At 32.8% G+C, this 15,215-nt stretch overlaps 3 protein-coding genes across 21 annotated transcripts in view; 2 read left to right on the top strand and 1 right to left on the bottom strand.

Annotated features, from left to right (window-relative positions):
• LOC143199124 (otoferlin) overlaps positions 1 to 4,402 on the top strand; it is a 131,990-nt gene extending 127,588 nt beyond the window's left edge. Inside the window, exons 29-34 of one of the 2 annotated variants that reach the window (XM_076408876.1) lie at positions 1,738 to 1,941; positions 1,993 to 2,274; positions 2,404 to 2,642; positions 2,698 to 2,826; positions 2,886 to 3,036; positions 3,677 to 4,402. In XM_076408876.1, the coding sequence (XP_076264991.1) occupies positions 1,738 to 1,941; positions 1,993 to 2,274; positions 2,404 to 2,642; positions 2,698 to 2,826; positions 2,886 to 3,036; positions 3,677 to 3,857 (1,186 nt within the window). In that variant the 3' untranslated portion in view covers positions 3,858 to 4,402. Of the gene's footprint in view, positions 1 to 1,737; positions 1,942 to 1,992; positions 2,275 to 2,403; positions 2,643 to 2,697; positions 2,827 to 2,885; positions 3,037 to 3,676 lie in introns of those variants that run through there. The other variant, XM_076408878.1, reaches the window with a different exon arrangement.
• Positions 4,403 to 5,710: 1,308 nt separating this feature from the next.
• On the top strand, positions 5,711 to 7,055 carry LOC143199130 (uncharacterized). Its single transcript, XM_076408909.1, has 3 exons — positions 5,711 to 5,799; positions 5,855 to 5,935; positions 5,994 to 7,055. Exons 1-3 carry the CDS (start codon positions 5,791 to 5,793, stop codon positions 7,008 to 7,010), a joined length of 1,107 nt encoding a protein of 368 aa, XP_076265024.1. The 5' UTR covers positions 5,711 to 5,790; the 3' UTR covers positions 7,011 to 7,055.
• A 449-nt stretch (positions 7,056 to 7,504) lies between these two features.
• Positions 7,505 to 15,215, bottom strand: part of Abl (tyrosine-protein kinase Abl) — a 56,592-nt gene continuing 48,881 nt past the window's right edge. For 17 of the 18 annotated variants that reach the window (XM_076408889.1, XM_076408894.1, XM_076408893.1 and 14 more), the window contains 9 exons: positions 14,371 to 14,603; positions 14,133 to 14,317; positions 13,931 to 14,074; positions 13,426 to 13,785; positions 13,100 to 13,335; positions 12,820 to 13,038; positions 12,201 to 12,767; positions 11,234 to 11,564; positions 7,505 to 11,180 (listed from right to left, as the gene is read on the bottom strand). In XM_076408889.1, coding sequence (XP_076265004.1) covers positions 10,922 to 11,180; positions 11,234 to 11,564; positions 12,201 to 12,767; positions 12,820 to 13,038; positions 13,100 to 13,335; positions 13,426 to 13,785; positions 13,931 to 14,074; positions 14,133 to 14,317; positions 14,371 to 14,603 — 2,534 coding nt within the window. In that variant the 3' untranslated portion in view covers positions 7,505 to 10,921. The remainder of the gene's footprint in view (positions 11,181 to 11,233; positions 11,565 to 12,200; positions 12,768 to 12,819; positions 13,039 to 13,099; positions 13,336 to 13,425; positions 13,786 to 13,930; positions 14,075 to 14,132; positions 14,318 to 14,370; positions 14,604 to 15,215) is intronic. The other variant, XR_013006362.1, reaches the window with a different exon arrangement.

Genomic DNA, 15,215 nt, shown 5'->3' with positions numbered 1-15,215 from the left:
ATTTTTGTGACTTAATTATGATCACTATTATTTGATTATAATGTATCATCAGTCTCAAAATTGTTGTGTAACCAGATTATGTGTGGAAATAAAAAAAGACGCCGTTTTCCTTGGAAAAAACAGCCCAAGTTAGCTAAATTAAAGATGTGTGTGCTATGTATACAATTATTTATTGTTTTTGCAAGAATACAACAGAAGAAATCAAGAAAATATTAACCGTAGTTTAAACTCAAAATGTGCCCAAAGGGGGCTAAGGCAAAAGGCCGCTGCAATTAACTTGTGCAGTCTTACATCCTCCCCACCTCTTTCTTATAGTAGGAATTTGCTTTCACTGAACTTCGCTGTGGAATCGCTTGCTCTACCATCTTCCATAAATCTGACCTCCACTTGCAGTCATCCGTCCTGGACCGTTTTATCGCTAACTACTCCACTCGTACCTCTGATATACTTGCTGATCTTCTTTCCAGAGCTGGAATTGGCTTATTGCATCTCCTTCTAGTCCGCTACCCTAATTCTCCCCCTTGGACCTTCACTACCCCCTTCATAAACACATCCTTATATCAATTTTATAAACGAGAACCTTACCCTATTCGATCCAAATTCTGTGAACTTCTCCGCTCTTACCCTGGCCGCAAGCACATATATACCGATGGCTACAAATTTCGCAGCGGGCTTAGCAGTGTATTTCTGGTGGACACCCCGGCATTCCGTTTCAAGCTCCCTGAACAGGGTTCAGTATTGACCGCTGAACTCTTTGCGATATTCAAGCTTTATCGTACATCTCAACACAATCCTTCAAAGAATGGCTAATCCTTATCGCCTCCCGAAATGCTCTCGAATGTTTCCTGCAACAGAAGTTCAACCATTCCCTGGTCACCAACTCACTGTCAATCATCCGTACCCAGGACAAGTTTACTGTGGATTCCCTTCTCACGTTGGTACACCGGGAAATAAGCGCGCGAGTAGTGCGGCCTTCTTTGACCTCCCCATCACAAACATTTGTATCCATACTGATCTTATCCCATTCGTTTCTTGTTTCACAAGGAACGAGGTACTTGTTACGTCGTTGGACCCAGGAGGCCAACCACAACAGGCTCTTTGATGTTACATTTTTTCTCCTCTCTTCGCGTTCCTTCCCTTCATCACCATGCCGTAGCCCTGAATCGACTGAGACTGGGCCACTGTCGTTTCTCACACGGTCACTTGATGACTTCGAGCCGGCCTGCTCACTGTGAGTTTTGTCACCATCCCCCTATTTCAGTCTACTACATACTGAACGACTGTCCACGATTCACAAAGATTAAAGCTAACTATGGGCTGCAAAATTTTAGAAATGTCTTAATAGGAGAAAATACAGACAGACTCGGATTTCTATGATAAATCTCATATCTCCTAGCAAATATTATCAAAACCGTCTATATTTCCTTTTTTCACTTTTCTATAAATATATATACTTATATTTTTATTTATAATATTTGTATTTGTAGAATTTTCAGTCACGTGATACGTGTGAAATCCTCAACCAATGTAATGACTTCCTAATAAAAAATTTTCTTTACGGGTGTCTGTAGTGGTAATTTAAACTAACCAATGAAATGTACCGAAATGGCGTTTTCAGCGCCTTCCTGCTAAGACCACGCAAAACAATTCTGAAAGTATATGTATTAAGTTAACACTCTACGGTCTACTAAACGCTAATTTCGGCCTTCTTTTTTTTTCAAATTAATTTTATATCAGGCAGGGCTACAATGCTTGGAGAGATGCGATGAAACCCACTCAAATTTTAGCAAAACTTTGCAAGGAAGCCAAAATCGACGCCCCAGTATATAGTGACGGTCAAGTAAAAATCGGTAATCAATTTTATTCCGTACACTCAGAGAATCTGGAGTACTACAAGTCCAAAGAAGCCGAAGAACATATGGCTTTATCGATACTTCATCGGTAAAACAACTTCGCATATCCTTAAAATCATACTGAACGAAACGCTTTTAGCTGGCACGAAATCCCAAAGATCGGTTGTCATCTCGTACCTGAACACGTGGAAACCAGACCACTGTACAATCCGGACAAGCCTGGAATCGAACAGGGTAAGCTAGAAATGTGGGTGGACATGTTTCCGATGGATATGCCTCGACCTGGACCGTCTCTCGACATTTCGCCGAGGAAACCGAAGAGTTACGAATTAAGGGTTATTATTTGGAACACAGATGACGTCGTATTAGAAGACGATGCTTTCTTCACCGGAGAAAAAATGTCGGATATTTACGTTAAAGGGTATATATAACCTAACCTAAGTTTAATTGATGTCAAGTGTCAAAACCTAAATGACATTGACACCTATATTATTATTACCTGTCATCACTATAAATATTGATGCTGCTATTAGTAAAACATATTTTGTAGATGGTTAAAGGGTCCGGAAGATTGTCAGGCAACAGACATACATTATAGATCTCTGACAGGGGAAGGGAATTTTAACTGGAGATTCATTTTTCCCTTTGACTACTTAGTGGCCGAACAGAAAATCGTTATATCCAGAAAGGAGTCATTATTCTCCTGGGATGAGACCGAATGCAAGATTCCAGCGAGATTGGAACTTCAAGTGTGGGACGCTGATCATTTTTCGGCCGATGACTTCTTAGGTAAAGTATAAAGATGATCTTCAAATAAAAACTTTTAATATAATTAAAAATTTAGGAGCAATAACCTTGGATCTGAATCGGTTTCCCAGAGGGGCAAAATCCTCGAAGTTGTGTACTTTGGACATGTTAAAGCTGGACGAGTCTGTTCCGATGGTGAATATCTTCAAACAAAAGAGAGTGAAAGGTAAAGATCACCATCAACAAATATTGCATTTCTGAATTTTACTTTTCTTCTTTCGCTAGGCTGGTGGCCCTTTTATGTCAAAAAAGACAACGAAGAGATGGAACTTACGGGAAAGGTAGAAGCGGAGATCCACTTGCTAACAAAGGAAGAAGCTGAAAAAGTGCCTGTGGGTTTGGGACGAAATGAACCCGATCCTTTAGAAAAACCTAAGTACGACTTATTTTTATAATATCCATCTGTGTCCATTCTTCAAATAATATTAACACAAGAGGCCAAAAAACTTTATTGTTGCAATAAAAAATATTGTTTATTATTCCCTCTTACAAAAATTATTTAGTCAGCTTTTACTTTCCATTAAATCTTCTTTCCTGTTCTTCAAAGCATCTTAACTTCTCTCAAAGCTATATTTACCGCCTCCAGATCCCAAAAATATTTTCTTTTCAATTTTTGTTATTATCAAGAACAAGGAATTGTTACCCGGAACTAGGTCTAGTGAGTACAAAGGTTAAGGAATGACACAATATCTCAACTACTTTTAAAGGGACCCTCTCGTAGAAACAAAGTTGTTAGTTAACAATCTGGTAGGCAAGATGGAGTTGGAGTTGTTCCACTAACTTGACGCTTGCTTAGTCCTATTTACACATCCTCAATTCATTGATACAAACTTCCGATGTGAAACGGAAACCGAAATTTACAAATTAAAATCATTTTATAAGCCAATATTTCAAACGATAACAAAAAAACATTTCAAACACACCAAAACATCTAAAAACCAAAACAGTAACTGGAACACAAAACTATAATCAAGTATCTTAATTTGAAACTTAAAAAACTTAAAATTACTTTTCAGCCGACCAGATTCTTCATTCATGTGGTTCATGAACCCAATAAAGTCCATCAGATACATCCTCTGGCACAACTACAAATGGACGATTCTCAAACTGCTCATTATCATTGGCGTAGCAATAATCATTTTATTGTTCTTTTATTCTATTCCTGGCTATACTGTTAAGAAAATGCTAGGAGCTTAGTTTAGTTCAGTTTTCACATTTTATCGATTCCAGTTCGAACATTCCTATGATTTAGGTTGGAATAAAAGAAGCACCCAAATACATTTCAATCCTGAATGATCTCAGTCAAGACAAATAAATCTCAAATATACATCAAAATTATTAACATTAAAAATAAATATTATATAAGTACAAATACAGTAATGCACAAAGCCATACAGTTTTATGCCAACCTAAAACATATTTACTTACTAAGCTCAATACCGTTAAAGTTAAAAAACTGTAATTCACCATCACTAAATATAAAAAATCAAACTTTAACATATTTCTGTAAATAAAACTTTTGGCCTTAAATGTATTCCAATATCTCGACACATCCACATTTGTCGTTATATATAGGTAGATAGATATAAGAACACGTTATTGTTAAGTTACTCAGAAAAATCAATCAAATCATTATCGAAATATATTTCAATATGTACTATTTAAAGATATTTTCGTCTATTTTGCAATCTGTATAGCTTCTGTATGGTGAAACAAAAAGCTAATATATATTTAAGAAAAAACGAGGACTTTTAATTTAATATCTAGATAATCAATTAATGCGTCGCGTGTTTTTCCTCTATCAATGTCATTAAAAAACAATAGCAAGTTATATGTCACTTGTAAGAAGAACCCACTACATTTTAAATAATTGTGCTTCGTGTAAATAAGTATTTCATTAAAAAATCTGCGTATGTTTGTTTGGCGTACTCATATATCATTATTTTATCAGGTGGCTGATGTATTATTAACAAACAAAAAAACAAGAAATCTTAATTATTCAATGATAAATTAAATATTAACATTTTGTTATAACAGTAAATCGGTTACATCATTTTACTGGTTATTTGGGGAATCCATACGTTATAAATAAACAGTCTCTATTATTAAAACACTGAAACCTTTTGGTACAGAGTTCGCTATTTTTTGGACGAATCTATTAACTAAATATTAATGTGTTAGTGATAAACAAAAATCAGCTATTGTAATATTGTATTTTAAATTTTAGTACGATAATGTAGTAAAGAGCAATACTTAACTAAGTAAACTAACTAAACGCCTTAAAAATAAAAAATTAAAGTATTTTCGTCGCGTCACATGTAAATAAAGGAAATATTTCGACAAAATCACTATATTTGCTGCCAGTGTTATGCTGTTAGCATGAATTTTTTTTATATTACATTTATCAGTTTACAAAGAGTCATCACGGCTTATTCGTCTGTAGTTCCTAATTTTATTTATTACAATAGATTTAACGAATCTCGTCTTAAATACAAAAATAAATCCATTTTTTATGTTCCATTCCATTTGTTATTTTATACATGTTATCAGTTTTTCAATTTAAAATTTAAATACCAATAAGAACGAGTTTAATGCATATAAGTTTAATTTTTGGTAAACTATTCCAAATATATATTATTTTAAATAAATAAAAACATTTATCCTAAACAACTATCCTACCAGTAACCAAGCTGGGTAAGACCGGACAGACCCTATGAGAGACCATAAGACAATCCCTGACTTGTCATTAATATTGAACTCGCAGCTCACTTTTACAATATATAAATTATAATAAAATTAAATCCAGTTAAAATAAACTCTAAGTCGATAAAAAACAAGGATACCAAAGAAACCTAAACATACGGGAAAATGTGAGGTTATCGCGTCAAATCAGTTATTAACGTATTTAAATCTTAATAATACAGTTAATTAATATTTGAATATAAATTATGAGCTAGATGGTTTTTACATGTGGAATATTCTTGAAGCTGTGTGTATAAAACTAGCCCACGGGTATTAACTATTTAGCATTTTAAATTAGAAAAACAAACACCTTAGAAGAACATATAAAAGTAGTGATTTCTCTACCAGTTGGCCAGTTTCTTGTGTATTGCGAAAAGATGTATTAACGATGACGAAGGTAAATGCGATATAATGCGTTGAAAATAATAGTGGATTAAAAATATTTTCTTTAGGTATTTTATTTTGCTCTTATCATCGCGTCGTTGCATGCCTTGAATGCATATCCTCTGGAAGAAGCGGTTCCAGAAAAGAAGGTAAAAAATGATACAAATAACATTTATCTTGATAATAATTATGCTTTATTGTTTTAAGGATATTCAACATGTAGCTGAATCAAACAAAATTAAACGGGATGCCAGCGCACCTGCACAAAAGTCTTATTTTGATGGACAGTTAGGATTACTCTTAGAAGATTCTCCTCATCTTAACAAAGATGAACTTGAGGAAATCCTTAACGAAAACGGTCGTTTCAAACGCAGTTCCAGCTCCAGTTCTAGCAGCGAATCTTCGGAGAAACACAAGAAACACAAAAAGAAGAAGAAGCACGGTTCTTCTGAACACTCGTCAGAACATCACAAACACGATAGAAATAGACACCGTGACGATGATTATGACGATGAGTGCTCTGATTCGAATCGCAGAGGCTCCTCCAGAGATAGAAACAGAGGATCGAATCGTAACAGATGTGACCAACAGTTAAATCGACGCCCTAGCAATCGCCCACAGCCCTATGATGATTATGATTATGATAATCAGGATAATAACCGACAGAGAACAACTAGAAGACCATACAATAATAATCAAGGTAACAATAACCGAAATAACAACAGAAATAACAATAACCGACCAAACAATGATTATGATTATGATAACAATGATAACGGACAGTCAAATAGATTTAGAAGCACGACCAGAAGAACCCCTAATAGAGGAAATTCCAATGATTATGATTATAATGACGATAATGGTCAATCAAATAACAACAACCAAAATAACCAACAACAACGTCCTGGAAATGGAAATGGATCCAGGACAACAACTAGAAGAACGCCTAATAGAGGAAACTCTAATGATTATGACGATAATAGTGATAATAACCAACCTAATAATCCAAATAATCAACAACAATCTGGAAACAATCAATCCAGAAATACCACCAGAAGAACACCCAACAGAGATAACGATTATGACGATAATAATGATAATAATCAGGGAAATAATCAAAACAATCAGCAACAAAATCGTACAACCCCCAGAGGCACCACATCTCAAACAAGACGACCAACACAAAATAACAATAATAATAATAATAATAATAATAAGGGTTAAAATATATTATAAGCGGTATAATAAACTACATAGATATATAAATAACTGTATAAAATTATTGTTTCTACAAATATTTTAACCACGTCCTTCAACCTTGTATCTTCATTTTCAAAAAAAATTAAATATCATTTAACAGCCAGATATTAGGTATTTAAAAAAAGTCTCGTATCTAATTGATGATAGACGCCAAATCAAATACTACATTGGGAATCTTTTAAAATTATAGATATTTATTTACATAACATTTAAATAAAATTATACCCGTAAAATGTTCAAGGTCATATTCCAACAACCTCTCTTAGACTTTAAAATTGTCCTTAGAACAAGAAAAACGATTCCAATAACCTTAAAGTACGATAAAACGTAAAATAAATAAACTAAATTCATGTTAATTAATCAAGTACAATAACAATAGAATTAATCAACGGATTAAATAGATCAAAGATAAGTTAATTAGGTAGTATTATGTCGGGAATTAATAATAAAATCAATAGTCAGTTTAAATTAGCAAATTTATTTTGTATTTTATTGATACAGTCTGTTACTCCCTATCGTTAATAATGGAAAGCCTATACAAAATGCAGAGTAAAAGTACCATTTATATACAAAAAATATCAAAACCGCTTGAGTATATATCTTACAAAAATCCAAATTACTCGCTAAAATGCTGACAGTGCAATACACAAAAGTAACCTTATCTTTTCACCTTCCAATCTTGCAAAAAAAGTTAATGAACATGGCACAATCACAAAAAAAGAATATTTAACAACACAAAACCATTGTTATTTGATTGTTTTTTGAGCATTATAAAATTCTCATGTACCTAAAATATAAAATTATTATCTACAAACCAGTTAAACATGTAGGAAGGTGGATTTTATTAAACAAACGTGTTGATATGGAGAAGCTTAAAAGCAGAGCAAAATAATGATAATCTCTATTTGTAAATACGACAGTAATTTGATTATTACTACTGAGTAAGTTGATAATGTTTACAATTGATCCTTTCACTTTTAATAAAAGGAAAAAATCGTATAGGGTGGTGTTTTAAATTACAGTGAGAATAGAAATAAAATATATTCGACAGGTCTACAATATTAAGTTGAAATCCAATTTTGAACTAGAAACGAACGTTCCCAGATTCTGTTCTACTACCTGTGGAATATATGAGTTTTCAACGAAAATAAAACATCTACAAAAATATTTTCCATCTAATATCAGATGTATAAAACATGTTTTGCGAAATGTAAGCTACGACAATTTTTCAATATATTTCTTTAACACAGAGGTCCGTAAATAGGTATAGAAAATATGATGAGCATTAGATTATTAACCATCAATACAAATTCGTTATATATAGATCTAGTTCTAAAAATATCGATACAAATAAATAGAGAAATCCTAGCGTATATCTAGTCTTGTAACAGAAAAAAATATATATATATCTAGACGATAAAATAATATTTACAAAAATATAAATTAAGAAGAAACAAACAAGACATTTCTATAGGCTAATTTAGTTTTAATCTTTGGATTGTACAAAAACCTTAAGGATAGTTATAATTCTATATAAAAGTCCTATCTTACATGATAGGATATACGCCATTCACTCTAAATTATATATTTACAAGGAAAAATAAGACTAGCATAATGATAAAAAGATAAGAATATGATATCATGTTAACCCCTGGTCAAGAGAAAACATACAAAGATTTCATTCTAACACTCGGTATACATTCACTGTTTTATATTTTAGTATGTTGGGAACAATGTGTATATATAAAACACAAACTCACAATCTAAACTTGAAACATAATAATTGGATACTGCTTGATTATCATAAACAAAATGCATTTGAATTCAGTCATTTCCAATATGCCTCAAAGGTAGAATTGATGATTTGTGAATATGACATTTGTATACTCGTTAAAATAAGAGGAATATCGGTGTGTATGTATATATATGTATATATATACATATATATATATATATATATATATATATATATATATATATATATATATATATATATATATATACGAAAGAAAAAAATTAACAACAAATAACACAATTGAGCATACAATTATACTAAAAATAACCTAAAAAATGTAGGTATCACAGTTTAGTGAAAAATAATAGGACACAGCATCCGCAATACAGTAACCGGTGAGGAATTATTGTCTTATTATATTACGCATAGAAAAATACTTCATTTAAGCCAATTCCGCCTGAAACTACTTAGAAATTACCGCGAAAACACCCTGATTTATCTTACCGTTTTGACTCAAAAATCGTTTAGAAGAAGCGACTTAAATATTACATGAATGCCTCAGGATATACACCCTCAGATGCAAAAAACAAGTTTGATCGTTTATAAATGTATTCAACAGAAATGTTTACTTTTATGTTATATTTAAAACAATTTAAATGTCATCTGTTTTTTCAGATATACACTGATACTCATATTTTAGGGATCATTTAAATACTGCCATTAAATTTATTTGATAATCACATCTCATAAGAGTTTCAGGTGCATCAATTTCACACTCTTACACTCTTTTTATATACCTAAAGTATTGAATTGTTATAGAACAAACTACTGTGCAACTAGCTCACTGTAAAGTCTATCATATTATGAATTTTATTCTGACAGTTCGGTAAGTTAGTTTTCTGTTTAATCTAGACAGAAAATCCATCCCTACCATGTACCCAATATTTAGCTATGGTTCATGGAATTTGAAATCGTTGCGTCAAATGACATCTACGCAATTTAAATGTCAACGCACATGCATTCATATAAAACTTAATATAACTAAACTAAAAACTAAAACTAAATATAATTTTGACGTTTTTAACAAACTTCGACTGTACATTTTTTGTGAGAATGCATTTAAAGATGAATGATGATTACTAACAATTTTAATATATAGCACCAATAATAAACTTATTCAAAAAAGTTATTAAGTAAAGAAATTGAAGTGGAAACGAAAAATATGCAACGTTTTTAAGCCATTACCTTCATCAATAATATTGCACAGTTGTAGCTATTAAAACACAAATAAATATTAGTCAGAGAGTTCCAGAATCTCAGGACAAAAGTAAGACTAAATCAAAAAAAGGACAAGTTAATGTCGACATCAGGTAAGTGAATTTTCCTAATAATACCATTTAAAACAAAAACTGTATGTAGTGTGTAATAAAAGTATCTTGAATTTAGAATTTCAAAACATATTCATAAACATATTTTCTAATAATTTATAACTCAGTTTGAAAAAACATCTTTTGGTTTATTTACCCCCCTTTCAAACCAAATTTCAAATAATGTGCTAATTTTAAATACAACCAACAATGTAAAAAATAAAGGCATTATAGTCCCAAATATGAGCACTAATGTATATGAAAATGTATATGTGATGACAATTTTTAATACAAAGCCTAAGAAAAAATATTGTATACTATTTGGTCCACTAATTTGTACCTGTAATTTCTAATTTCCCAAAATATTTTAATACGCTTCCTGTGCCACCTCAAAATGTAATGTACTCCTAGTCACTGTACTGCAACTAACAAAATTAAGAAAAACCTTGAGAAAGGTCAAAAACCATAATTAAACCATTAAAAGCCAAATTATTTCCGTTCACATCACTCATGCCTTGAAATATGTTTAAAGTGTTACCTCCCAAGCGAAGATTCCAAAATGGTCCTTACGTCAAATGGTAGTATATAAATACATACGTATTATGTACCTTACTTTAAATTTTCCGTTAATAAAATACTGAGCGAAACGCGTTTATTCCGAAACGAAAAACAAAATATGGCGTTTTTTTAGGTTTTTTTAACTATAATCCGAAAACATGTTTGTGGTGAACTACAACCAAGACACCCTAAACGGATTAGATCGATTGTTGTTTCTATCGGAACACCACGTTAATCACATCTTTTATAGTGTTGTTAACTTCGTTAATACATCTAGTGTTTTCCGTTTGATTTCGGCTTCCGGCAGATCGCATTTGTCTTCCCTGTAATTCTAATCTGGTAAGTAATTCTCGAAAATGAAACTTCGTATGGGCCGGCACCACATTATCGGCATAATCCATGCAAGAACCGTGAAGAAGACCAATTTTATCAGATAACTGAAGCCAGGTTGCCGACGATACAGCTGGAGTGCTCCTGAAAATAGTCTCAATAGTAAAAAATATCCTAAATAAGTGTACAGAAATTACTTTATAGTGTTCAAAGTGCTCTCTAAAGCCTGCGAGATTTCCAAGATATTTTCCTTGCCGGTTTTATCGACGGAACCTGTAGAAGTTGTCATTTTTTGAGATTCTTCTTCTGGCGACTTGTTGGTATTAGCATTATTGGTATCAGCGCTAATGGGTTTAACAGATATTGGTGGTTTTGTTCCTGGTGCAATTGGAGTTGCATATATCGTTGGTCCTGGCGTACGTGTAACTAGAGGTTTCACTGCTTTCACTGGAGGTTTGGTAGGTATCACTGGTTTTTCTTCAGTGGCAGTTCCCCAAGGTTTTTTATCGTTTTTTGTCGTTGATTTTTCTGAAATAAAAACAATTCATACATGTTGTAAAATTACTCAAAAGTAGTCGCGTCTTAAAATTTATATTTTACCTTAAGGAAAAGTTTTTTATTCCGAAATTCTAAGGTTTTTTAGTTTGATTTATAATTTAGTCGTTGTGAAAGATTATGATTCTAATTTAATCTACTAATTTACTAATAAAACATTGATTAAAAATTCAGCTAAAAATGCATATAACAGGTCAATTGAAAAGTCCCCGGCCTACTATAGTAATTTTTTTGGCAAAATTAGTTTTTTTTATTCAACATAATCCCCTTCAAGGGTAATACACTGATTATAGCGATCCTCCAACTTTTCGATACCATTTTTGTAGTACGATTTATCTTTTGCTTCAAAATAGGCCTCAGTTTTGGCGATCACCTTCTTCTCTCTGAGGAATTAACTAATTTGGCATTCCACACTACCGTTACAGCAACCCAAAATAAGATATTAAATTGAAAAATGTATTTTTTCGATAACTCTATGTTCACTGAATAATTTAATTTACTTATCCAATAATTTATATCAGACTCAAAAAATCAAAAGTCAAAAAAGTTAATAGTAAAGAAATATTAAAATAGCCAATAAAATTATAATTTTGAACAATAATGGTTTACCTGAGCTTATGCTCTTCTCCATCTTTGAAGAATCATCAGAATTGTCTATTGGAGAGTGTTCAGAAATATCTTCAGTCTTGGTATTTTTTAACGACAGCTTTGGGCTCAGCTGGAGACTACCATAGTCAGAATCCTTTGCTTCCCATAATTTCTTCAAACTACTTATACTCCCTGTACTTTTCCTTTTATCGTCCGTCTCCTCGATCTTTAAATTTCCACTATCTGTCGATGCCGTGCTTTCCCTCTTGTTTGTAGGTTCCGAGCTAGATTCGTTGTCTTCGAGTTTATCACCGTCTTTCTTAACCTCGGTCTTCTTATCGTTCTCTACTTTTCTAAGCCTAGACTTAAAATCTATGATCATTGAAGAGTCTCCAACATCACTTTTCTCTTTGGTAAGCGACTTCTTATTCGTGTCCGTTTTCTTTAACTGAGACACGAAGCTCACTCCATTGGTTTCTTTGTCTGAACGATCTTGGCATTCCTGTTGTCGTTTCAATGTGCTATTTCCCAAAGAGTTTTTTCTAGTTATTTCTTTTTCTAAATTTAGAGACTGAGATAATTCAGTAACTGAAAAAGTCGTATTCATTAGAGATAAAATTTGGTTTTTAAAACGTCTTACCTAATTGAGATACGGGGTCGTGGCCTATACCACTCACAGCCAAAATAGAGTCATGAACTGGTTCTTTAGGATTCTTGCCCTGTTTTTGATCGGCGCGCTCTTTAATCTCGGCAACTAATTTCAGTTCCATTTCCTTCACTAGTTTGTTCTTAAATACGGTCGAATTCTTATTGTCTTCTGATGATATATCGTCCTGCGTGTAATTCTCTGACGTGTTTTCTATAAACAAAAAAAATACGTTAAAACCTTTTGCTACCACATATATTTTGACATTAACTACCTGTAGTTCCAGAAAAACATGGTGGTGGCAGAGGTTCTAACGGAGAACCAACTGCAGGAACATCGGAATCAACACTCATGGGGCTTTTACCATCATGACTAGGACTAGTTAAGCTTAAACTTGTTCGTTGTGGACTTTTTTCTTCCTTCAACTTAATATCCTCCTTATTGGGGTTTTCTTTAACGCTACTGCAACTGTCTGAAGACAATTCTCGTCTTTTCAAACTTACCCCGAATCTAAAAATATAAAATTAATAATATTTAACGTAACAACGGACAATAACATAATAATTACAGATAAACTAAAAGCAAAAATGAAAAATTTACCTTGAGCTTGCCTCTTCCACTGAAGGTTGTAAAGTACTAACGTCCCCACCTCCCTCCAAACTTTCCAACGCCTCTCTATTTATTTTCTTGCTCGGCAACATAGGAGACATTGGAATGATTTTTTTCTTCAATTCAGTCGACGATGTCATAATTGACGTGCTACAATCCACGGTGTCAATAGCGCCGACGCAATCAAATTCCTCGGGGGGAGGTGGTAAATCGGTAGGCGGTGGTGGAAATTCTAAGTCTGCTAATGTTGGTGGGGGTATTGAACGGGAAGGACTACCTCCGCGAAAAGAAGAAGTATTTTGAGTGGTTTTAAATGTACGTAGGCTTGATCTCACTCCATCAGTATTATTTCTATGAATAGAAATAATAAAGAAACAATTAGATTCGCAAGACAACAATATGCTGATTTGTGTTATTACAGAAGATGTATTAAAAATACTAGTTTCATTAATCCAATCTAAAAGTTATCATTGTCATTTTTAACAATAACATTTACCTGGTTAAATTTCTATTTCTAGAAAGCTTTGAAGACGTCGGCGAACTGGGAGGGTGTGGGGCATGAAATGTTGTCACTCCACTTGAGGAGTTGCTTCTTATCATTTGTGGCTGGGTTCTGATATTGGTTCTTGGGGATAATGACCTGTGAACAATTATTTATGAAAATTTCTGACTGAAAAACTCTTTATAATATAACGAACCTGGGTACCACGTTAGAAGCTTCAGTAGAAACGGTAGTCGATACACTGCTTGTTTCCTCTGTTGTGGAAACACCGCTCTGACGCAGAGATTCTAAATAAGCACCTATCCTAGCGCCTTTAGGAAGAGTTCCATATCGACTAATAGCCTTTCTTACATTTTGTACCTCTAAAGCAGCTACCTGCACCTATAAGACACATTGAGTAGAAGTATAATGGCAAATGAAGCTACAGAACTTACAGGAGGAGAATCTTTCGTTTTGCACTTTTTTCCCCTTTGCTCTAACCCTCTATTTCCCATAATTGGAGCTCGCTTAAACGATCCCAAATTGCCAGCTCCTAAACTTCCACCAGTCGAAACTTCGGGATATGAATGGCCACCTGAATCATCGGTATCAGGTGTTTGGTCTTGGAAGTCACTTTCACTATCTCCTTTGGTGCTTGCAGTTAAATTTTGCATTTCTCTTGCCAATCCTGTTGTAACGTAACGACAACAAATATTAATTTTTATAAAGGGATACACGCGTGGAAGAGCTCGTTAATTATTGCTTATTATTTATGTACATTAATATTCTCTTGGACCAAAATCAAGCAAAATATATATTGCAATTCATAAACATACCATACAAAGGTGGTAAGGATCCCAACATTTAATTGAAAAAAAAAAGTTTAATTTTGTCTAGGAGCGTAAAAGAAATAATTAAGGATAATTTATATTAACTAAAATACCATTACCCAAATAATTAAGCATATTAATTAGAATAATTGTATTTGTTATAATGGAAATCTTATTAATTACTGTAAATATTTAATTTTAAGTCATGCAGTGTTAGCTTTAGAAATAGTTAGATTTAGAGATAGTAAAAAATATTTTATGGTAGAACAAGTAATACATAATGGTATAATTAACAAGTATTCAATAATAATCGTCAGAAATTAATAATTATATTATAGCAAAAATATTACTACAGTTAATTTTATGAGTAAAAATATAGAATGTCTGCTAATTATACATCTGGCTTTGACAGCAGGAAAGATTGTTAGACGCCATCTAATGTTTTCACTAGAAACTTTCTATTGTTGAAC

This window comes from Rhynchophorus ferrugineus, unplaced genomic scaffold (assembly GCF_030347505.1).
Source record: "Rhynchophorus ferrugineus isolate W39M unplaced genomic scaffold, kcgeb_rfMv2 rfM6, whole genome shotgun sequence".
In the NCBI taxonomy this organism is placed as follows: domain Eukaryota; kingdom Metazoa; phylum Arthropoda; class Insecta; order Coleoptera; family Curculionidae; genus Rhynchophorus; species Rhynchophorus ferrugineus.
Note: the sequence above shows the minus strand (reverse complement) of the source record. Positions and strands in the feature narration are given on the sequence as shown.